This window comes from Salvia miltiorrhiza, chromosome 1, assembly GCF_028751815.1.
Source record: "Salvia miltiorrhiza cultivar Shanhuang (shh) chromosome 1, IMPLAD_Smil_shh, whole genome shotgun sequence".
Taxonomy (NCBI): domain Eukaryota; kingdom Viridiplantae; phylum Streptophyta; class Magnoliopsida; order Lamiales; family Lamiaceae; genus Salvia; species Salvia miltiorrhiza.
Window position 1 is genome coordinate 21550363 of NC_080387.1, and position 24354 is coordinate 21574716.

At 38.8% G+C, this 24354-nt stretch overlaps 2 protein-coding genes across 6 annotated transcripts; one reads left to right on the forward strand and one right to left on the reverse strand.

Annotated features, from left to right (window-relative positions):
• The first annotated feature begins 1052 nt into the window (after nucleotides 1-1052).
• LOC131006984 (putative zinc transporter At3g08650) lies at nucleotides 1053-7367 on the forward strand. Of its 4 annotated transcripts, XM_057934128.1 has the most exons (7): nucleotides 1142-1401; nucleotides 1951-2208; nucleotides 2372-2985; nucleotides 4331-4615; nucleotides 5555-5683; nucleotides 6101-6198; nucleotides 6372-7367. In XM_057934128.1, the coding sequence occupies exons 3-7, from the start codon at nucleotides 2539-2541 to the stop codon at nucleotides 7183-7185; spliced, it is 1773 nt and encodes a 590-aa protein (XP_057790111.1). In that variant the 5' UTR covers nucleotides 1142-1401; nucleotides 1951-2208; nucleotides 2372-2538; the 3' UTR covers nucleotides 7186-7367. The 4 variants fall into 4 exon arrangements, with proteins under 4 accessions (XP_057790113.1, XP_057790110.1, XP_057790112.1 ...); XM_057934130.1 differs by lacking the exon at nucleotides 1951-2208 and having other exon boundaries at nucleotides 1053-1401; XM_057934127.1 differs by lacking the exon at nucleotides 1951-2208 and having other exon boundaries at nucleotides 1066-1401; nucleotides 2296-2985.
• Nucleotides 7368-7992: 625 nt separating this feature from the next.
• Nucleotides 7993-15494, reverse strand: LOC131006985 (uncharacterized). Of its 2 annotated transcripts, none has more exons than XM_057934131.1 (14): nucleotides 15104-15494; nucleotides 14097-14194; nucleotides 13800-14005; nucleotides 13072-13144; nucleotides 12650-12724; nucleotides 12458-12568; nucleotides 12267-12309; nucleotides 10742-10838; nucleotides 9949-10051; nucleotides 9769-9864; nucleotides 9601-9633; nucleotides 8951-9050; nucleotides 8614-8698; nucleotides 7993-8533 (listed from the first exon to the last, which is right to left on the reverse strand). In XM_057934131.1, exons 2-14 carry the CDS (start codon nucleotides 14178-14180, stop codon nucleotides 8407-8409), a joined length of 1233 nt encoding a protein of 410 aa, XP_057790114.1. In that variant the 5' UTR covers nucleotides 14181-14194; nucleotides 15104-15494; the 3' UTR covers nucleotides 7993-8406. The 2 variants fall into 2 exon arrangements, with proteins under 2 accessions (XP_057790114.1, XP_057790115.1); XM_057934132.1 differs by having other exon boundaries at nucleotides 12458-12562; nucleotides 15104-15451.
• Nucleotides 15495-24354: the final 8860 nt, after the last annotated feature.

A 24354-nucleotide genomic window follows, 5' to 3' on the forward strand; every position in this document is an offset into this window, starting at 1 on the left:
GAACTCAAACAAAATTGGAGAAAATTTCATGAACAGAGAGTGAAAATTTCAGGAACAGATCTGGATCATCTTCTCACTCAAGCCGCCGCCGCTCGCACTCCGCCGCGCCGCGCCGCGCCGCTGCTAAGGTTTCATTCAGAGGGGTGGACGGTAGATAGACGCAGTTGGAGCGGGCTTCTGATGCGAATCACGATAGATCGCCTCGAGCCTCTGGTCGCCGATGGTCGAGGCACAGAGAGAGAGAGAAAGAGAGATCTAGAGCGGGCTTCTGATGGTCGAGGCGCAGAGAGAGAGAGAGAGCCGAGAGTCTCTTTGCAGATGGAAGGCACGAGAAGGGCAGAGCCCTGGTCGCCGGAAAACGAGCGGCGAGGCGCTGCGGTCACCGATGAGAGAAGTGACAGACGGCGAGGCGCTGCGGTGAGGGCGGATAAAAGCTTCCTCCGACGACAAGCAGGGGAAAGGCAAGTGGAGGAGAAGACGGCTAGGGCGGTGAAGGTGGAGGAGAAGGCTTCCTCCGGCGACGAGCAGACGACGGCGGTGGAGACTCAGGCGCAGAGAGAGAGACGAGAGAAAGAGAGAGAAAGAGAGATAGAGAATAGAGGGGAAATGAATTAATTAAGGGTTTATTAGTTGAACAATTAGTGAGTTAAGCATCCCCTTATTATTTCATTTTTAGGAAACGGGACATTATCGGTGGGACAACCCAAAAAGGAAAATGAGACTTGAATAGCGGGACGGAGGGAGTACTATAAATTACAAGAAAATATGTACCCGTCGAATTTCGACGGGTAATACACTAGTATGTATACATAGATTAATTGTGAAATATATACCTACCCAATTAGAATTGTTGACTTTCACAAAGTGTGGAATAATTCATTTATTTAAATCTGCATCTAGCATTTATATGCCTCAAAGTAAAAGGAATTATTCAACTCATCGCATAAATAAAGAAAAAAATATTGGATAAAATTAGCGTTATTACCACGAATTAAATATATTTCCGTTAATAATTGACTATATCTATAAATTTCAAAGTAATAAAAACCCTAAAAACAACGAAATTTGTCCCCACCATTTTCTCTCTTCTGCTTTTCTTCAATAAAGTCAACATTTTGATAAGAAAATCAGAAAAAGAGAAGAAGCAAAACCCCCCCAAATCTTGTTTCTTTAAAGTGGGGATCCCATAAATTAATTGGGTAAAAGAATAAACGTACAAACAATGGGCGGTCCACGGTTTTAGCTTTCATAAACGAAAATCAGATTGTGAAATACAATTACAAATATGATGATGGTGGTGAGATAGTGCTTGAATTTTGAATTTTCATCTTCAAGTGCATTAGCCGTCTATTACCATCATCATCGTCCATTCATCGGTTGTACGGATCCAAATTGGAAAAGGTGGGTCAAGTTCTTCACTCTTTCCTTTCATATATTGACATAACACCTCAAAATTGGTGCCAAATTTGGGTTTAATTTTTGTTTTCCTGTATAACATAAAAGGATCCCTTGAAATTCAATATTTTGTGCTCTCCCATTTGTTTAGACGTGTGGTTTTTGGTGGGGTTTTAGCATTTCACGGTAATGATATTTATTTGGTCTGTTTTCAGCTTTTGGGTTCATTTTGTGATGATTGAATCAAGAATTCTATTGTTTCTGGAATTGATTAAGTTAATATTTTTCTGCGTGGTGCTCTTTTGTGTCTGGATAGCGGCCGATTGGATTTTTTGTGTTTACTTTCTGAATATTTGTGGTGCTTTGGGGGTTTTATGATTCTTGACTACACTGAAACTGGGAAGATCAAAGTGTGTTGTGCTTGATAACTTATTCATCCTAGAAAGTTGGAACTTGTGAAATTTGTAGGGATCAAGATTTAGCTTATCTGTTATTTATGTCGTTATCCTATCCAAAGTTTTTTATTTAAAAGAAATCATTTCTGAATGCCACCAGGTATAGAGCTAAATCAACAAAATTGATTAATCCTACTATGAGCATGGACTTTACTGAGATTATAAAGAGCAACTTTTAAAAGCTTCGATGATCTCCTACGTAAATACGGATTGACTTCCATCTGTTTGGCTTTCTCTCCGGATTCTTCTTCAGATTGATTCTTTCCTGCAATGTTCACTTTTCGTGCAACTTTTGTTGTTCATGATGCCCCCTCTTTGAATTCGGTGTCTTGGAAAACTAAGAGCATATGTATTCAAGGTTTCCACGTATTTTATGCTGTCACATTTATCTTGCTTGTGAATAATGATTACTACATCTTTTTATGTCTTCTTGATCTTTGTTTAGGAAGATTGTTCCTTGCTCAACTTTTATTTTTAGCAGCATCAAGGGCAGCATTACCTAATTCAACATCCATGTGCAGGAGAGCAGTAAGTGGCAATCACTAAGCTATAATTGTAAAGTACCATCAGCGTGGAATATTATTTGAGTCCTGCTCACTTGACTTCGTACTTGGTAGAGAACACAGCAATACCAGCTGTTATTTTGTGCATATGATTGAGTGGTTTTATAGTTTGAAGCACAAAAAAGATGGGTTTAAGAGTGAACCTGCTTCTTTTGGTGTTTCTCTCGGTTGTCATATTTGGTCATAGTATAACAGCTGAACAAGAAGAGCAAACTTTACAAAGAGTGATTACTGCTCCTCGGAGGAATGCAGAAGGTGGTGTGATAGATGGATCTGGTACTGAGCATATTGGTGATGAAATGGGTGCATGGCAGGACGGAAATGGTAGAGTCTCAGTGTCAACAGTTGCAATTTTCACGCTGGCAATGGCTGCGGCTACTGGTTTGGGAGCTCTCCCATTCTTTTTTATGGAGCTTGATCCTCAATGGGCTGGAATATGCAATGGGATGGCAGCAGGAGTAATGCTTGCTGCAAGTTTTGACCTCATACAAGAAGGACAGGGCCATGGAAGTGGCAGTTGGGTCGTATTGGGTATTTTGTCTGGCGGTGTTTTCATCTTGCTTTGTAAGAAGGTGAATCTCTTCGACTGTAATTTTTTTTTGTCTGATCTGGACTGTGTAATGCCCCTTATTTATGATCATGATATTACCTCATTCTTAGTTGTACTGTTTCAATACCTCGTTAAGCTGTTTGATTGGCGATTGTTTCTGCTTCTTTGTCTGTGGCTTTAAATTTCCGTAACAATTTGTCATGTTAAAGCTACTGTAATTATCTGGGGGGCCCCCTTTTGATTCCTTGATATAGTGCTATCTAGTTGACTGCAGATTCATATGCCTCCTTTATTCAGTTTTCTGGTTTTGTAAAGGCTGGTTCCTATGTTTTAAGAGTCTGAGTTGCTTGGTTGGCTGGGTGTTTTATAAGCAATTTAAGTTTTGGTTTTCTCGCCCTCTCTTCCTTCCGTTCGGTCTTCCCTTTTGTTTTTCTGGTCCTGCTTGACAAGTCTTCCCTACACATGCTCCATCTTTATGGTATGCCTCTGTAATATTATGTTGCAAATTTCTCTGTATTTTTGGCTGTGGTGTCAATTTTATCCAATGCACACACATGCTTGACAGTCTTGTATGGTCTTTTGTTGTTCACTGAAATGCTAAAGGATATAACATTCCCGACAATGGTATCTACTTTGAGAGCATGAAAGAAATTACTTACTTCCTCTGTCCCACTTCAAATGACCCAATTTTTATTTTGGGTTGTCCCACTTCAAATGACCCAACCCAAATTTAGAAATAAAATTAGGCATTTAACACTATTTTTTGGGTTGACCCACCACCATTTTATACCTTTATCACACGTTTCTTAATCTCCGTGCCCATTTTTTGGGGTCATTTGAAGCGGGACGGAGGGAGTAGTATTTAATAAGATGATAAATTGATTCTATCACAAGCAGCCCTAACCCCTTTCTATTACTTACTGAGGTTTGTGCAATGGCATCCATGTCAATGGGAGTGTGTATGTATTTTATTTTATTATGTTCTATCCTATCACTAGCTTAATGCAACTGTCATTTGTTATATATCCGTTGTTAGGAATACAGACCCTATCTCACAAGAATATTATATCCAATGACAAGGCCTTCTCTTATTACACAATGTAACATTATATTATCTCCCTGCTCCCTCTTCAATTACTGTAAGCACAATAGGTCTTGCCTGTGCTGTAACTACGAAATCTTACGAGTCCCAAGTAGCTGTAGTGCAAAGATTTGTTGATAGTTTCTAATCTATTTTTTTTTGTTCATTCTAGCAGAAGCTTACTAAAATTTCCTGCCATTATTTGTATCTTGGTATTGCTAGGTCTTCTTCCTTTATTTGAATGCTCAAATATTCTATTGTCAATTTGTAATTTTTTTGAACTCAGTTCCTTGAGCAATATGGTGAAATGAGCATGCTGGACATAAAGGGAGCAGATGCTACTAAAGTCATTCTTGTTGTCGGAATCATGACTCTTCATTCTTTTGGTGAGGGATCTGGTGTTGGAGTTTCCTTTGCTGGCTCTAAGGGTTTATCACAAGGGTTATTGGTGACGTTGGCTATTGCTGTGCACAATATACCTGAGGGCCTGGCTGTTAGTATGGTCCTTGCATCGAGAGGAGTTTCTCCACAGAATGCCATGATATGGAGTGTGATTACATCACTACCACAGGTATTAGTCCTGATCATGGAAAACTATGCATAATTGTAGTTCATACGACAAAATGAAATTGAGTCAAGAGACTGTGTCATACTGTAAAAATAAACAATGAAGATGTAATTACTTATTGAGCCATCTGCCTATGGCCATAATCTGTTCCATTTTGACAGCTGAGAATGAATCATTATATGATTATTTAGGTCTGATAGAAACAGGTGCAGATCTGAAAAACATTAGGGAACCGGTGATTGTTTATTCTGTGGAACTGGATCATATTGGGGCAATGTCAGGGCAAAATTTCTTTGGCGGATTTTGGAATTATCACTTGTGACTAAGAGGGTGATTGGCTAAGCTTATTTTAAAGAGCTTCTAAACTCTTAGAGCTTATAAGATGTTTCAAGAACTTATAAGATGTAGTTTTTTAAAAGCTTATAAGTTAACAAAGTGTTTGGATAATGAGTTTATAAGCTAGAGAGAGATTTTTTTTGCTAGAGAGAGAAAATCGAAGAAAAATGAAGTTGAATGATATATGATGAAAATAATAAATTATCGTTGAAGAATATTTGTAAAATGATTATTGCATATAAGATTATAAAAAAATAAGTTGGGGTAGAGGAACTTATTTTTTGGGGAGATTATAAGCTCTTGGAGCTTATTTTTGGAGCTTATAAGCTGTTTTATAGCTTATTTTGCCAAACACTTTGAAGGAGCTTATAAGCTGTTTTAAAGAGCTTATAAGCTCAGCCAAACACCCTCTAAGTGGCTTCTCCTAATCCCATGTGTGGATATTGGAAACCTGTGGTACTTCAATTTTGCTGTGTGTGTAATGGGTGGGTGTGTAGAGGTTCTTTTTTCTTTTGGGGGTTGGGGGAAAGAGTGTAGTGGAAGGGATTTTCACAATCTTCGTTTATGAAGTTGGAAAGTAGTATCTTATGTAGTTTTTTAATGCAGCCTCTTGTAGCAGTTCCTTCATTTATATGTGCGGATGCATTCAACAAGTTCTTGCCATTTGCAACTGGATTTGCTGCCGGTTGTATGATTTGGATGGTTATGGCTGAGGTCCTTCCAGATGGGTTCAAGGTAAAAGCAAGAATTCTCTTTTGGCCAAGATTGCTGTCCATACTATTTCCCTTTTCATTTAATATGAGTTATGCGTGGCACTAAAAGCTAGACTTTGTGCTTGTGAATATTAAATTATTTATAAATAGAATGTCCTTTTGATTCGTTGATCATGGTACTTAGAACTGAATAAATATTGATTGAATAATGGAAAGAAAAGCATCCTTTTATGATGTCTTGTTGATTCTCCGATGTTTTACCATCTGAAATAATTATTCGTTCAAACATGATCAAATCATATCTGATGGCCTTTACTTGTATATGTTAGATGAAAGGGATTTAGGCTGGTCCCAACATCAGAAACTCTTCCACTTTGATTGTTTTTATTTAACTTTTCCCTTGTTCCTTCAAAAACTAAAACTCTTCCCTTGTTTACAGGAGTCTTCCCCATCTCAAGTTGCATCAGCTGCTACGCTATCTGTGGCATTTATGGAGGCACTCGGTGCCGTGTTTGAGCATTTCAGCCACAACTACAGGTGAGAATCCATCTTTGTAGCTGAATGTTTGCTGAAATTTGTGATTTGCATGATGTGATGTTGTTTTCTTTCATTCACTTCATGTTTCTCTTCTGGGTTAATGGGGTAAGGACAAAATTGCAAAATTTAGCATCATCCATCCACTTGTGCATAATGTTGTTTTATTTTTGCAGTCAAGAGGATGCTTCCGGCTTCTTTGTTTCTCTATTGTTCGGCCTAGGTCCTTTGCTCGGTGGTGTAGCCCTTGTTGCATTTGCTCTTGCTTTCCGCCTTCGGCATGCATTTCTTACCGGTGTGGCCTCTGGCATTGCCTTTGTCCTTGGTACCTGGCGACCCCTTCAACTACTTGTCTCTTCTAAGATGGGGCTTCTTCCACTCCTGTTTCTTCTTGGGGTCGGAACAGCATTCGTCCACGTACCTACATCAATCCTTACGAATTCTCGATTGCACAGGAAGACTTCTGCAAACACATTATCTACTGTCACCGGCTTAACTGTAAGTGCACTCACGCTTCAATCAGTCCTGTCTTGTGCAGCAGTCGCCCTTCACGCTCTCGCTGAGGGGCTCGCGTTAGGTGTAGCTGCACCCAAAGCTTACGGCCTTGGGAGGCACATGGTCCTCCCCGTCTCCCTCCACGGGTTCCCTCGTGGCGCAGCTGTGGCTAGCTGCATCTTTGGAGCAACCGATAGTTGGCATGCATCCCTTTTATCCGCTGCCCTAATCGGGTTTGTGGGGCCGTTATCAGCCATTGGAGCTATACTGGCTGGGATCGACTACAGCGGGTTGGACCACGTCCTGGTGTTTGCTTGTGGAGGACTTTTCCCGTGCTTCTGGAGCACCGTGAGAAGAGCGATCAAGTTAGATAAACGTAAGAGCATTTTCGGGGTTGTCGTTGGCGTCGTGTTTGCTAGTGTGTGTCTAACTTGCACAAAGCTCGTGTGTTTGCACACACCTTACTGCAACTCTGCTCCTGAAGCTGTAAGATGATGTAATATGTCATGTTTATACTACTCGACACAACACCAAAAAAAAGAAAAGAAAACATATTGTAGAAATGATTTCTGAGCATTCTACTTTACATTCATTACTGCTGGAATGCTGCTTAGGGTATTTTGTATCTTTAGTGTTATTTACAATTTTTTTTTCATATATGATTTTGTATTTCTTTTCGTAGACTTGGTAGATAAGTTGAATTAGAATATTATATAACTTTGATGGATTAGATGACCGTTTAGTCCTACGGTGATTGTTGCGTTCTCAATTCAATTTCACGTTTTGTAAAATCTTAGAACTTATTTCCTTTAAAATAGTCACTCATAAAGCATTTTGCCATAGTTAACTTAAAAGAAAAACTTCAGATACATAAACCTAGTGGAAAAATACGTAAGGAAAAAGAGTATTTGTCTAATTTTTAATTATTATTATTATAAAAAATTACTTAACATATTCCACCTGACAAGTAGCAGCAAATTTGAAAGTAAATAAGATATCTATTGAAACAAAACAAGATATAATTATTAAACTTATTCCAGCTGATAAGTACCAGTAAAGTATACTTCATCACCTAAATGTTCTAGGAGGAATACGAATTTTAGGACAAAATTATTGAGTGTATTTAAAACGATGAAAAATGTTATAATTAATATTAAAAGTGATAAAAATATATTCTAATTAAATTAGTATTGAGAATACTAAAAATGTGAAAATTAAGAGTAAATAAGATACTATTAGTGGTGAAGTAGTGTTCTAAGATACTATTAGTGGTCTGAAAAAAAAAATATTTGGAGGATGAAGTGAGAAATAAATAAAATGCCTATTTGAAACAAAACTTAAGCTCCAGAGATGAAGAGTACAGTAATTCCTCAACATTATATATTGAAACTACAACACAAAAATTGATGAGCAAACAAGTACGCTGGGCATAAACCAGTATAACATAGTGAACTAGAGAATACAGCTCAAATTGAACATATATCTAAATAAACTAACTATTTCCCATGTTGGGATCTTTGTTTTAATCAAATTTGCAAATTTAACTAGATGAGAAATCGAACTCCAATTCCGCCATATCTATCCTCGAAAAATCTTACAATCTTTCAGCGTAACTTACCTTTTAGGCCGACACAGTAATCACTGTTTTACGAAAATTCAAGTTCAGGGGCGATCACATTGCATTTGGTGTACAATTATTGCCTGTATAAGAGCTGGCTATGCTACTGAGGCAGATTTCTGAGTTTTAAGGCCAAACAAGTTTTCAAATAATTTCGAGGCCGTAGGAGGAATATCTCCACGCCGAGGAGCCATGAAATTGACAATCTTTTCATGCACATGATACCTGGAGAATCATTTCAAGAGTCAAATCAACCCAAGAGAAGTAACTAAACATATTTTCCTACCAGTAAAAGCTAAACTTACCGAATCTTGCGACTCTTTGAAGCACGACGGTCAACGATTTTTCTTTTCTTTGTTTGCAATCTTTTAAGAGCATAGAAAGCCACTTCTGTAAACAATAACATGATGTCCAGGCACAGTCAAAATCTATATATAATTTTAACATGCAGAGAGCATGCTTGCATATAAAATTGAAGGAAGCTACAGGAACACCAGAAATGTAAAAAAGTGGTAATTATATAGATGTATATAACAAGAAAAAGGCCCGACAAAAAATTGAGAAATTGGTAGTTATCAAGTGATACAAAAAATTAACAATGTATTCCTAACACATAATAGGCTGAACTCTTAAAAAGTTTACCAGATGATGACGGGTCTACTGTCTCGAAGAACTCTTTCAATAGTTGCTGGTAAAATTCCGAGTCGTCCAGAAGTTCAGGATCACCATTTGTGCTAGTCTCCTGGTCAGTTACATAAAAAAAATCAGGCCTCAAGCATTATGAGAACTTCTAAGGGAGGCTACTGAAATTCTCCAACAGGTACAGCTCTAATTTCACAAAGTCCTCACTTCACAATTTCATTTAATTTTTGAAACTTGTAAGATAAGCAATTGCCCTCCCCTAATAGTATCTTTCCATGTTTAACAAAATAGGTGGCTCCCATTGAGAAATCCCCTCCTTATAATAAAAATAAGATGTGTTCCGCCATTGAACCAACAAACTACTCACTGCATTTTAATTGCTAAAAGTATTATGATGTTAAAAGTAAAATATTCTCATGTAGATTTAGTCCATTAACAGATTTACCACAGCCACACATCATGCAACATCTCATTAATTTAGACCACCTCGGAGAAAACATAATCTTCAGCAAGGCACTGATGTTGACAAATTGATGATCTTAATGTGCAGAAGGAATATGAAGCTACTTATGCCCTTATAAACTACATAAATGAATATACAATCAGTGAATGAAACCCCTGCTTGTAACCCAACATAATTAAATTAATACCTCTGGCTTAACATTCCCCGCATAGCACGGCACCTGCACAAGGCCAAGAAGGATTAAAATACACAGCACAAGTAAAGTGCAGACTGCAGAGTAACAGATACACAATCATCAAATGACTAAAGTGTTGATCCAAAACCAAATTGGTTTAAGACTGTACTTCAAACCTACATTTCCAAATACAGCAACGGCTGATCTATTCTGCTGCATCCCCTTAATCATTTTACTTGGATCCCTCATGTAAGCAGCCACTTGTTCACTTATACTCTGAAGGAGGAAAAAAAAAAAAGTCAATAGTAGATAGTTGCAGATCACGTGCAATGAGAAAATCTTGGAGGTCTTGTCAGAAACCTGATTGAAAGCATGCAATTTGTCCTTAATAGCAGCTGAACCAGTTGTCACCTGGGTCTTCCTTTGCCATTTGTCAACTGACTTATTTCTAAACGAATTCATTCTGCAATACAGAATAGTTGATATAGTTTATAACAGTATAAAATTCACTGTAATCTCAGAAAAGCCAAGAACATGATGTTAAGTGTTCTAATACATAGAATACTAGAGTAATACTTGTGTAATGCATGGATAAGGATGGTCATATGGTCCTCCTGGATTGTCCCAACCTACCATGTGGTGGGTCAAGCAAGGTGACTGCTTGCTCCATTGTAGAAACAGCAAGTGCATTTAGATGGTAAAAAGCCACTTTCCTATCTTTACAACTATTTCCATTTTATATGTAGATATACAAATAGATATTTAAGTTCTAAGTGCTTCCATAAGAAATTCCAAAGATAGATATATGATGGTGCAAAATCAACTATAGCACTGACTTTTACAACAAGTGATGCAATAAAATCTGCCTATTACAATCAATTGTATATATGATGGTCTCAAAAATATATAATCAAGTATGGGAGAGCAGCTACAGCACCTATTAAACCAACTATACATACAATTTAATAAGAAACATGACCATTGGTTAATTCATCGGACACTGACTATTACAACAAGTGATGCAATAAAATCTGCCACACGATTAGATGCATGCTCCATAGGCGTGGGTGCTAGTTCACTGAAGATGATATTGAGAAACAGTGGCATAGCACTTAAAGATAAAGAACTAAAACCTGAAAGATAATAAAGGTACCTTGATTGTATTTGGGAAATCTGTAACCATTCTTCATCAATATTCCCATCTGAGACCCCTGGTACATCTAATTGCTTGGAATCTCTCACAGGATTAGCTAAATAGGAAAAAATATCCAATGACATTTCCAATCAACATTCAATAAAGAAGACATGTTAGCATGTTCAACACAATTCCTTTTACATATTTACATAAATAAACACAAACACTCAGGCAAATTCAATATCTTTATGATCAAAAGAAGAACTGTAGATTACAACTCCATATTCATCCTTCAATTCTTCTCTTCAAGAACACTTTTGACATTCCTGATTTTTCTAGACTTGATTTATTAAGTTTGGAATGTTAATTAGAAGGATTTTCGCCTTATTTAATTTTATATGTCATATGATATATTTTTTAAATCACGAAGAGATATGCTCCTTCGGCCAGGTTTGACTGAAGTTTATCTTTTCGATCTTTTCCAATTATTTAGGGACTTTTCATAGTGTTAATTGGGAATTTAAAAGCTAATAACAACCAAATTTGGGCAATTCCACTAGGAATGAACCTGAAGCTACCAAGAATATCTATTGAATTTCTTCTCAAATTCTAAAGCTCTTCCTTTAATAATTTGTGCAATTCTAAACCTTTGCATGGCTTATTATATTGTTGGATGAGAAAAGTATATGAGATTTGTAGTTGAGCTGTCACGATTTCATCGGCACCTCAAATTAGTATCAAATCTTGATTTTTTGTGCCAAATATGACACTTGGCCAGTATAATCCTTGTATTTAATCATCCATCATAAATAAATCCATTAAATTTAGGGGAAAATGTCCTATAATATAAATAGAAATATAATACTCCCTCCATCCCACTTATCTTGGCACACTTTTTCCTTTTTAGTTTGTCCCATTTATAATGGCACTTTCCAAAAATAGTATGTGGTTCCTACCATCTCTAACACACATAAAATAAGTGGTCCCTACCCACTTTTACACTCATAACCCTTTATTCTTAATCTCCGTGATCAAGCAAATGTGCCAAGATAAGTGGGACAACAGGAGTATAATGACATGGGTACACTTAAATTGGGCACAACATATAATTTTCATACCTACATAGTGATTCTCATTTGATTCTTTTAAGGGGTGTGAAGTATATAAAGAGAACCATGATTGCAAAGGTAATCTGTGATTGGACAACATGTGTTACTTTGTGCATTCTAAGTCCTTTATGGACCACAAGATCAAATCAATGCATATTTTAATGCATGAAATTTATGATTTGCACAGAACATCTATTAAAGTGGAAACATATGTTTCATTTGCAAATCATGGAGGTCCTATTTGCTATGTTGGAGAGAAGAATAGTATTATGCTCCAAAGGCTAAAAACATGAAAAATGAAAAGAAGAATTTCATGTAACTAGTTTCAGTTTAAGTTCAGCAAAATCTATCTAGCGGTGGGGATTTTCAACAGCCAGGATGAGGAACTTTACCACTCTAAGAAAGAAGAAAAGATTGTAATGTAACATGCATACCTTCTTCAAATCGAGTAATAGATGGATTGTTTGTCATCAGAGCCTGAGAAAGTTAACTTCAGTTATGCACTGAAAAACCCTTTTGTAGGGCTAGGCACTTTTATAACACAGAAATAATTTACTAACTAATTAAACTGTACGGGGCAACACAATGAAGCTAAAAAGAGTAGATGCTTAAACAACAAGCACACCTGTTGCAACTCTAGTATAGAATCCAATGTCTTCTTTGACGAAGAAATTAGATCTGAATATGCTTCACTGACTTCATTATCAGCATCACAATATAAGGACTTAACCTGCTCCTGCAGAAAAAATTATCTTTGTCAGTATAATGTTTCAGAGCATCCTTCCGTGAAATAACTTGCGAAAATAGGAGTCAGAACCTCTGGAAGTCTATTACAACTTGAGAATGGTTTCTGCAGCAAGAATCTGAACTCAAGTGTCTTATCCCAGAGGGCCTAATTACAGGAGGAGACAGATTATGTCAACAAAAGATCTCAGTAATAGCATATTTACCAATAAATCGAAAAAGGCACCCATCAAAGGGAGCAGCAAATGATTAGATAGGCAAACATATAAAAGCAAAGACATCTCCGGTCTTGCTAGTAAAAGAGGCGGAGAAACACAGAAGCAGCATAAAGTATCTTTTCGAAAATAAAGTTGCTAAAAGAACTAAAATTTGAGCTAGAGAAAACTAGTGACTTTGTTGGAAATCATGATATGCAATTACATAATTCAGAGCAAATTCAAAATTAGAGATTGAATGAAACAGTGAACTAGATGTAATGGGCCGGTAACATCATACCCTTTGATTTTTCACAGCTTGACCTTTTTGAATGTCCTCATCCGTATGACGCTTTAGATTCCTCCAAATGTCTCTGGATATATTACCGAGTATATTAACAAGTTATAGAAGTAACTCTAAAATGGTCTGAAAGTGCTAGGACATAGAAGACAATGATAGAGAAAAACTGCTATTAGGATAAGTTATCAGGATGCATTCATGATAAACAACATATTGTTTCTCTTCCACACAATCTCTCTTACACCCTATACTATAAAGAAATCTGACATTGAGATTTATTAATAGTTTTAGATACTTTAACCAGTCATGTAGAGGCGAGATAGCAGAAGTCAAAGAGGAGAAGATCAACAATTGCAGAATTCTCACATGTGAAGCAAAACTTTGTATTTGATATTGCTTCTCCATGTGCTAAGCAATTTAATTTATTTATTTACAACTATCAGTATATCAGAACTCAAATACTAGCTTCAAGAACATAATTTTTTTTGTATCGTCTTAGGAATTAAGAAGGTTCTCAACTATAAAGTTTTAAGGGCTGACTTAATCAAATAACTAAGCATTTCACCAACAAATCTTTACCAGCAGCTTATCATTAAAGTGCGCATATATATAACAGAAGCCAACAAAGGAGAAAAAGCCATAAAAAATAAAACACCACTACAGTTTAATTCTCTAACAAGAAAACTAATTTGAGGAGCATCAAGCATTGCAGCAGTCCAATTACTTACTGCTCCTGGTTTTGAAGTTCTCTATATTCTTTCTCCAGCTCATCCAGCTCCTCACCTTTCTGAATATCTTCATCACTATGTTCTCCTTCCTCATTGTCCTCTTCCGAGCCTTCCTCCCCATCATCCTCTTCTTCATCCTCATCTTCCTCCTCACTGTCATGATGTTCATCATGAAAATCATCTTCATTGCCATCATCATTGTCCATCTATATATGAGAAGCAAAATAGATATAACATATTAATTCAAAACAAATTCTCCATTGATAAATTTGACAAACTAAGGAGTGGTTTTTTAACCAGCATAACTCCATCGTTCATTTCTTCGTCCAACCCCATGTCACTATCAATCTCCATCATCTTTCTCACTTTCTTCTTCCCCATTACTGAAAAAATACCTAAACACATAAAAAAGATCGATAAATAACAAAATCATCCAAAGAATTATAAAAGATGACCCGTACAGTCGCCGTAACAAGATACAAGAAAACAAAAATCGTATATTTCAATTTCTATATTATTATTATGCTAAATTGGGAAAAAAAATAATCATAGCTTACAGATAAACAAGAGAAGGATTTCCACAAGAGCTCAATACACAGAAACTTCTCAAAGAAAACAGAGATTTATGCATATTAGGTTTTAGGGTTCTATGGCTGACAATGAGGGGAGGAGTTTGGGAGGCTATAATTGGAATTTCATCAGCTTAGTAAAAGGGCAGTGAGGTAAAAAATAAATCAGCCGCTAGGATCAGGATTCGAGAATGAGGCTGTAACGGCTATAACCGAAGCATAAGTTGCTCTCAATTTCACAACAATCTGTAGAACGAATTTTCACATAATATAATACTCCTATGTGTTAGGTACGGAAAATATTTCTCTTTAGGCTGTAACGGCTCCGCGCGCAGCGGGGCAGCGGTGCGGCATGGGCCGTAGGGCAGCCGCAGCGAGTCAGCAACAGCAACGGCTTCAGCCTTGAGCTGCTGCTACAATGCGGTGGACGACGGTGCGCATAAAAGAATGAACCAACTGACCGATACGTAACTTTCAAACCCGCCAAAAACCGACCCGATCAATTTTTGGTTTTAGGCCGACCGAACCGACCCGACCGATGTGGCAGATCAAAAATCCATCACCATTCTCACAAATTCATCACCATTATCAATGCATGTCCAATAGAAATACCAAAAAAATAAAACTTAATTTGTTCAACTCAATTTCTGCCACATTCAAATAATCTAAGTGGTTCCACCAATTTCTGCCACAATGTCTCCCATCAATCATCACCGACAGACTCACGGAACTTACTTGAATGGAGGGCGCCTGCGGAGGCCGGCGGGCCTAGAGGCGGACTGGAGAGCGGCTGCGGGCCTGGCTAAAGGCGCGGTCTCGGTCGGAATGGAGGGCGGCTGCGGCGGGCCTGGCTGGAGGCGCGGTCTCGCCGGACTGGAGGGCTGCTGCGGTGGGCCTGAAGGCTTGGTTTCGCAGGAGTGGAGAGCAGCTGCGGCAGGCCTGGAGGCAGACTGGAGCGCGTCTCGCCGGTCTGGACTGGGGGTGGGGGAGGCGATTTCTGGGTTTGGGGGTCGGGGGAGGCCGCGTGAGATGGGAGTGAGAGAGAAATTAGATGAAAATTGAAAAATTATGAAATTTGGGTTAGGGTTAGAAATTAGGAAAATTTGCGTGAGTAGATAGTCATTAGTCGGAGTGCGTGAATTAGGGCTTACAAAGTTGGAATTAGAGAATATAAATTAAATTATAATTAAAATAATTATATATTTTTATTTATTTATTTAAATTAGGTTAATTCGATTCGATTATCAGGTTTACCCATACTCGAAGTTTTTACAAATCTACTAATCGAATGTCGATCCGATAATCGAAACGACATAAAAATTCAAATTTGTCAAAAACAAAATATGAATCCATGTTTAAGTTTAAATTGAAATTCTAATTCAAATGAACAAAAAACAAGCTTCGGGTAACCTTGAGTTAATCAATATCCGTTAACCGATTATACAGCTCTATTGAGGGCATTCCAATCAAAATAAATTTATTTATGATTTAGGGAGGAAATCTATTCTACCCAACTTCTCAAAAGTATATTTCAAAAAGGGGTTATTGCCCCTAAATACATGAACTATGACCAAATTCTAGTTTATAACACCACCTTTAGATTTTGCCCCATAATTCATCACCTTTCAATTTTTTCTAAAATCTCTCATGTCCAAAGATTGGAATATTCAAAAATAACCCCATTATAAAATTTATTGTACTTTGACCCCTAAAACTCTTGGTTTTTGACTAAAAGACAATTTATACCTAAAACATGTATAAGATTGGGCTTAAATGGTATATCGGCTGGAAACTTTCCTCGTGCCCGATAGATTACTTTGTAATCTGGGTCTGGACTGTGAGACAATGCCACGTACTTTTAAGCAAAAAACAGTTTAAAAGATCCTTGTTCAAAATGGTATCAGAGCGGGTTTTTATAGAGGAATTATATTATATTTAATTTATTTTATGATTAACCTATGTGGGAGGAGACTCCATTTAAAATTATGGATCCGGACGAGTGTCCGAGATGTGTACACTACAGGAATTCTCTCCAAAATCTGGAAAGAGAAACCAGTCGTCTATTAGGCGATCTCAACTGGAACAATCGAGTCCTCGTTACCAACTTAAGACGAGGAGGAGATATCGAGCTTATTCGCGATATTATCGCGAGTATCCAATTCTACCATGAGAACCTCATGAGATTCGCCGCAGCCAGGACGGCGATCGAACGGAACAGAGACGAGGCCCATCAGTCACACGATTGATGGAACAAAAAGACAAGGCAGGAGTGGCTTATCCAAGCTACCACAAGATCGAGCCAGACTCTTCCGACAACGTCAACTTGCGGGAGATTCAGAAAACGGTGGAATATTATGGCAACAAGCTATATGAACTACCGATGGAAATGAGCAGAATATCACTCAAACAAGAGGAAATACTAACCCTCTTGCGTGATATCCAAAAAAGAATGGAGGAGATCGAAAGGCGAAAACCATGTTCCGGAAAAATTCGGAATCAATGGTCAAAAGACCCAACGTATCCATCTCTATTTGATGCAACACCAAAGGAGTTACAGCCGAAGGACATAATCCGAATCATGAAAGGCAAATATCATGAATAGCCTTGACAGAATCGGATTAGAAGATCTACAAGAGTTAGCAGAATCCTTTGCTAACCTCAATATGGTTGATCTAAAGATGAACCAAGGAGATGAGGTGCCCAAAACTGAACCTCAAGAAGGAGAACCGTCAAAGAAGGGACCAGCTCAAGAAAATGCAGGCCAGTTCCAACGAACCAGACGACGGAGGCCTCAGATGCAGGATACTCCTGTAGGAAAGGTCACACTAGAACCAATCCATCCATATGGATTGATTCTCAACCTCGACGAAGCCAGTTTCAAAGAATGGGAGGGTCTCATCGACGAATGGGCTTCATCATTGAAAGTCGTGATTGCCACAATAGATTACGACAAAAAAGAATTTGCCAGAATCTTCGAAGCCAGCTTGGCAGGAATGGCAAAACAATACTGGGATAAAATTGAGGTTTCGGTAAGGGAGGAGATGTTTAGTAGCACGTCAATTTATGAAATTATTGAGGTGACTACGAAACAAATAAAAATCCATTTCTTGGGAATGGGTTTTTTCGAAGGATCTGCAGAAGAGAAGCGCAAGAAATATCAACAGGCACTTTACAATCTAAGATTGATGGTGCTAGAGCCAAAAGCTCTCAATGGATTTCTGCGCCTGTACACCCTATATGTCCATATGGGGGGGGGTTGAAGATCAAAAGGCCATGGACCTCTTTTTTCCAAAGTTTCCAAGTCCATGGAGGGAGATGCTCATCAATGAGTATGTTTCACCAGGAGGATATCCACTTGATAGCGCTTCAAGAAGGATGTCTTATGTCCACAAGAAGCTGTCCGAATGGTGTCAGAAGGCAGCAGACCAAAGGAATCTCAAGAGATTGAGGAGACTCAATAAGAGATCCCCATTGATGTGCAACAACATTGATCTTCCAATAGAGATTGGTGCTGAATTGCTATATCAAAAGAGGAGCCGAAAGAAACATAGGTACCAACCCTATGAAAGAAAGTCTAGAAGAAGTTCTTGGAAGCCAAGAACTATGTGGACCAGACAGAAGGCCCGCTCCTACAAATCAGGCCAACGAAGCGGACCATCAAGAAACCGATTCTCAAATCAAAAGAGAATCCCGGCGAGAAAAACTTTTAGGCGTACTCAGGCCAAAGCAAATGAAAGTTTCAAGGATTGCAACTGCTGGTCGTGCGGTGCAAAGGGGCATATCTCTACTAATTGCCCCGACAACGAGAAGAAAGGGATAAAAAGATTCGAATCTACACAGGATATCGAAGATGCTATTTTTTACCAGAATTTGATACCCGTGTATCAATTTGAAGATATATCCTCTGATGAGAGCATATATGAGCAAGAAGAAGTCTTTAGTTCTGAAGATTCGGAGATGACCGATGGATCAACCGGAGACGAGTCAGATTAAAGAAGAACACGAGATCTACCACATCCAGAAGGAGGATCAGAATGGATTCACTAAGTCATTTTCTGATTCCACAAGAAGAGGTGGTGAAAAAACTCGTGAAGAAACTCAATAGGAAAACTGGAGAGGTACAAACTTACCAAGGGTTTTCCAATGGAAGATTGAATCGAGTTTTACATAGCTTGATTCCATCCAAAAGGAAGCATCATGTCTACTTTGGTGTTACAAACCGAGAAATGGCGCTTCCAATTGAGATTACAAGTAATCAGGTGGAAATCCAGCTGGTTCCAGTCGAAGATATTATGCAGGATCTTAAGAAAATGAAGCCAGAAGTCGCAAGCACGATGAAATGGATTCATATTGGAGCAATTCAGTTGGTAATCAAATCCTCCCTCTCCCCAGGGACAGACCAACCAATTGATGTCGTACTTTGCGACAAAAGAATCAGATATGCTAGAGGATCAGTTCTTGGAGCTTTTTCGGGCAATCTCTATGCCAAAAGGATTATAACCGAATTCTACCCACAAATCGCTTATAATCTGCAGGACTCATCCTTCAGCCAAGCCCTGACCCTCTATCAGGACTACAAAAAGAAGGAACTTATGACGGGAGGAAATAGGCCATACTCACTGACTTATCAAGTCTCGTATGCCTTATCAAATTCCCATCATACAGAATTATTTCTGGGAAAAGAATTTATTGAAATTCCAGAAATATTCAAGGAGGTAGCCAAGGCAGTCAATCCAAACCGAGTAGAGATTCCTCAGATCAGGGAAATCGACATCGACGTAGGAGACAAGCAGGTGCTTAGCCATACCCAGAGTCTCAGACTGGGAGCACCAAGGCTATCATTCCAGGGAAATAGGCTAACTTCAGGGCCTATAACAAGAAGTTTCTCTCATTCGTATGAGAGAAGGGCGATCCAGGAAACACCAGTTCCGGACATGAGAATCAAGCTCAAATGTCCCGAGGGATGGAGACAAGTTTCTACAAGATTGGATACAACAAACAGGGAGAACAAGTTTCCTTGTAGTTCGTTGTATTATTTGGCAAATCCAGGCGACAACCGATACATCGGAACTCTGGAGGTTGGAGGTTTTGAAATCCAGACCGAAGGCCAAGCCGGACAAGAAGCGGATGTCCTGATCTTAGGACGAGATTTCCTTGACAAATATAAACCATGGTCATGGAAATCAGGAGGAATGGAGATTACAATTGGACGACAAAGAGTGATGATCCAATGATAAGTCCATTCTCGATATACATCTCTGTAGGGATGATATATGAGAAATTCAAAGCAGAATATTTTGCTACTTACGTGGATTCAGGAGCAGGAATCTGTACAGCAAAACGAGGAGTCTTTCCAGCAGAAGTGGAAGAAGATCTACCTCGAATTGCAGGAAGGGATTTCTCCAAAAAGATTTTGCTTCTATCAAAAGGAGTAAAACAAACGGAAATATTAATCGGCGGAGCAGGTCAGACACCTTGGTACAAGGTCAAGACTCCACCAATTTATTTCCATGATACCGGAGCAGACATATTATTTGGAAATAATTAATAGCAAAGCTTTAAGCGGTATATACAAGACAATGAAGCCAGGAGGCTAGTGTTCACAACCAATTGTGATCACAAGATCATTGTGCAAAGGCTCAATGGAGCTTTTCATCGCTCAATGCCAATCAAATTTCGCAGCAAGCGTGGTGATGATGGCAGACTTCGGAGACCCCAAATGAAGGATCAAAGGAGATTCGGAGAAGTTTTGCTTAAATGCAGAACTGAGGGATTCCCAGATCTCTCCGAGGAAGAAACTCAAATCCTCAAAGTATCCCTGATATCACACAAAGATATCAAGGAAGAAGAACATGTGTCCATTGCCGACGTCAAAAGGAGAATCCAGAAGTGTTACCACGAGGATCCTTTGGCATGGTGGGACAAGAACCAGCTCAGAGCAACCTTGAAAGTTAAAACTGGAAAGGAGCATGAGTTCGTAAGGTTCAGACCTATCCTGATGAACCCTTGAGATCAACAGGATATGATGAATATAATCAAGGAACACCTTGATTTGAAATTAATCGTAGAAGGAAGATCACCCTACAGCAGTCCTGGATTTCTGGTAAGAAATCATGGGGAGATCAAGCGAGGAAAACCAAGATTGGTCATTAATTATAAAGGGATTAATGACATTCTTGAGTTTGACGGATATTTCATCCCAAGTAGAGAACACCTTATCAACTGCATCAGAAGTGCAAGGGTATTCTCAAAGTTTGATTGCAAATCAGGCTTCTACCAGATTCGCATGGAAGAAGGGAGTAAGAAATTTACAGCCTTCTCAACTCCACAAGGACATTATGTCTGGAATGTCATGCCAATGGGGCTAGCCAACGCTCCTCAGATATTCCAAAGAAAGATGGATAATCTCTTCAAGGATTATTCTTCGTTTATGTTTGTTTATATTGATGATATTCTCATTGCACCAAAAAACATTCATGAACATGTCAGGCATCTGGAGATCTTTGCGGATGTTTGCCAACAAGAAGGACTTGTGCTGTCTGAAAAGAAGGCAGTCATAGCCACCCAGAAGATGGAGTTTCTGGGAATCGAGATCGATGAATCGGGAATCATTCTACAAGATCATATTGTTGAAAAGGTCCAGAATTTCCCGGAGGATCTCAAAGAAAAGAAGCAGCTCCAAAGTTTTCTCGGAGTTGTTAACTTTGCAGGAATGTTTATCAAAAATCTTGCAGAACATCGGAAAGTCTTCAGCTCGTTACTGAAGAAAGATGTTTCATTCATTTGGAAAGAGGAGCATCAGAAGGGTATAAAGAAGTTAAAAGAGATTTGTAAAAATCTCCCAAAACTTTCAATACCACAAGATGAGGATGACCTGGTCCTCTATACAGACGCGAGTGATTTCTGGCAAAGATCACCCCCTATGGAGAAGAACCTTGCAGATATTGTAGCGGTCTCTTTTCCGACAACGAGGCTGTGCGATGGCACATCAACGAAAAGGAATTCTTTGCAGTGCGAAAGGCGTTTAAAAAATGGCCGCTTTTCTTACTTGCTAAGAAATTCGTTTTGAAAGTAGATAACACTAATGTTAAAGCTTTCTTAACAAAAAAGATAGAATCTAAACCTGAAAAGGCTAGATTGCTTAGATGGCAAGCAGAATGCCAATATTATGATTATGATATTGTCATCTTGAAGTCTGATCAAAATGTTCTTGCAGATTTCCTTACAAGGGATGGAGCTCCCTGAGGTGGAGGCCATCGAGGCAAAACAGGCGCAGCTCTTTGAAAGTTTAGAGTTGCTACAACAAGAATGGCAAAAGTGTGTTCTACACACCAAACAAGCAGGGAAGATACAAGCGGCTGATGAAGCTCAAGTATCTAACCAAATTGATGCATGCTTCATGAAGATGTTCAATCTTCAAGAAGTACTCAACAAGCCGCTCTTGCGCGTTATCCGAGATAATCGGATTAAAGCAATGCTTTCCGTACAGGGCGGATTACCTGTAGCAGGGGATTCAAGTACCCCTAGCCCAAGTCCTGAGGTGATGGTTTCACAGCCGGACCCTCGAGGAAAAGATGTTGTTAAGGGGTCACACCCTAAATCAACATGTCAACCCTCCACCTCTGGGGTAAAAGAGGAAGAGATCAATCTTAGGCCAATGACAGGCTAAGTTAAGGTTGATACTGATTTTATTGAAATTTCTCCTTCTTGGCAGATGTATCAGGACAGGTGGGAGAAACTTCTCACAAGAAAGGGCATTAATCCGGGAAATTGCCGGGTTGATGTTGCAGGAAAATATCCTCGAGTTTGGACAACCCTAGGAGCCAATCCAAACGACGTCAATGAATGGTATGAGTTCGGGGCGTTAGCCTCAGTTTATACCACCTCTCCAGCCTTCACCGAGATCAAGGGTCTACCCAAATGGATCCAGAAAACGGTGTTTGATGCATGGGAGAACAATGAGTCCCTCAAACGGGGAGATGTTCTGGAATTGTACTTTTTCAGTGCAGCACCAGAGCCAGTTGGAAAAGGAATCCGTGAAGCTTTCCACTTCATCAAGCTTCGGAGACCTGACACGGGAGCTCTGAACCGGATCAAAGTTCCCGATTTCCAGGCCGCAATCGTCTCAACATTCAAGGAGGATCAAATCTCCACTAGACGAGCATGGGGTCTATGGGTTTGTCTCACAGAGATGGATAAAATGAAGTCCAGATTCAAGTTCTATCAAAGCTCGGATCTGGGAACGTTCCTGGTTAACACAATGACAGGAACTACGACCCATTTTGCCGAAAAATCCTTTGAAAATAAATGGCAAATGTTGTGGGAAAACAAGATAGCGGGGAGCAAGGAGACTCGTCGCAAATTTTGCAACATGGCTCATCTGGGCCATTGGATTGAGAAGGTCTGCGATCAATGTTCAACGCAGAAGGAGCCGGAATTCGGCAAAGGTTTCTTCCCGAAGCCTGACAGAAGGAGGTTCCGGTCTGATGAACATGACGAACATCAGACTCCAAAGGGAAGAAACCCTCGGGCACCAAAAAAGTAAGGTGGCCGACAAAGCAAAGTGAATCATGTGATTTACAGCAAGGATCGCACCCACAGAAGAAACGACAAAAGTGGGTGGAATGACAGGAGGACCACTCACCAAACGCTCCAAGACAAACGTGAGTGGAAGGAAAAAGCAGCCGGCCCCTACCAGCATTTTCACAAAGTGATAAAGCAAGGGTCCAGCACCATGTGATGTCATTAACTATTGTCGGCAATTATGGCCGACAAAAGAAGATGGAGGTCACAATCAAGAGAGCTGGCCACGAATAAAGAATCCAAGGCCACCAAGCAATAAAGGGGGGGATCAAACCTCTATATAAACTCAAGCTCTGAAGAGAAGAAGGCATCCGAAAATCACAACACATTTTCACAAGCACTTCCTCTCTCTAGAAAAAATTATCTTTGTATTTTTTTCAAAGCTTTTCCGTTTTAGTTTTAGTTTTTTTTTTTTATGTACACAAGTATTGGCTACTATGAGTAGCTAAACAAGTTAGTCTCCTCCCTTGGGGAGAATTTTATGAAATAAATTAATTATTATATAATTCCTCTATAAACGCTTAGTTTTTGTACAACTATTCCGGTTGAGTAAAAATTTATCTTTTATTTTTCCAACAAAGTATTGAGTCGACACTTAGTGAAGGAGAAGGGTTGCAACCATCTCTTGCGAGTGCGTGGTTGGAGCGTGCCAGGTGGGCAGACGAGCCGTAAAACGCAACGGACTGACTCCTGAAGAAGACCAGTCGATAAAGGTATAATGTTGGTTTAATTTTAAGTTATATTTTGAAGTGTTACAGAAGCATGTTGGGCCTGATTATTTGTTAAACTGTTTTATAAATTGATAAGGGTATTTTGTCTTGGGTTTGTAATATGTTGGGGTTATTTTGCAATTTTGATTATTTTGGGGTTAGTTTTAGAATTTTCAGAAAATAGTCATGGGAGAAACTAGAAGAATCATAAAGGTGGTGTATTATGGAGCAAAAACTAAAGGTGATGTTATATTCTAGAAAATTGGGAAAGTTGATGTATTTATTGGCCAATACCCCTTTCAAAAATAACCACTTTTTTGAATTGATTCAAGCCATGACCATCATAATTTTTTAATATTTATTTGGATTGAAAAAAGCTTGGCACTGTGTCATATAAGTACATCTAATGATTGGGAGATGAAGAATGATTGGGAGATAGAGTATTATTTTGATTTACGCGTTGATTGCACTGGATTTTGATTTTGCTGACATGTTTGATGCGCAACATTTCAGTTGTATGCGTGAATTTAGGGCACATAGTTCATTAAGATTGTCGTACTATGCGCATGTGCACTGTAGAACATAATATTGATTTTACATACGTTTCTTTGCGCAATTTGTTTGATTTTGAATACGCATACATAATGTAATTTGCGCTTACCAAACTATGCGCATAGTATTTAATGTGGAAAA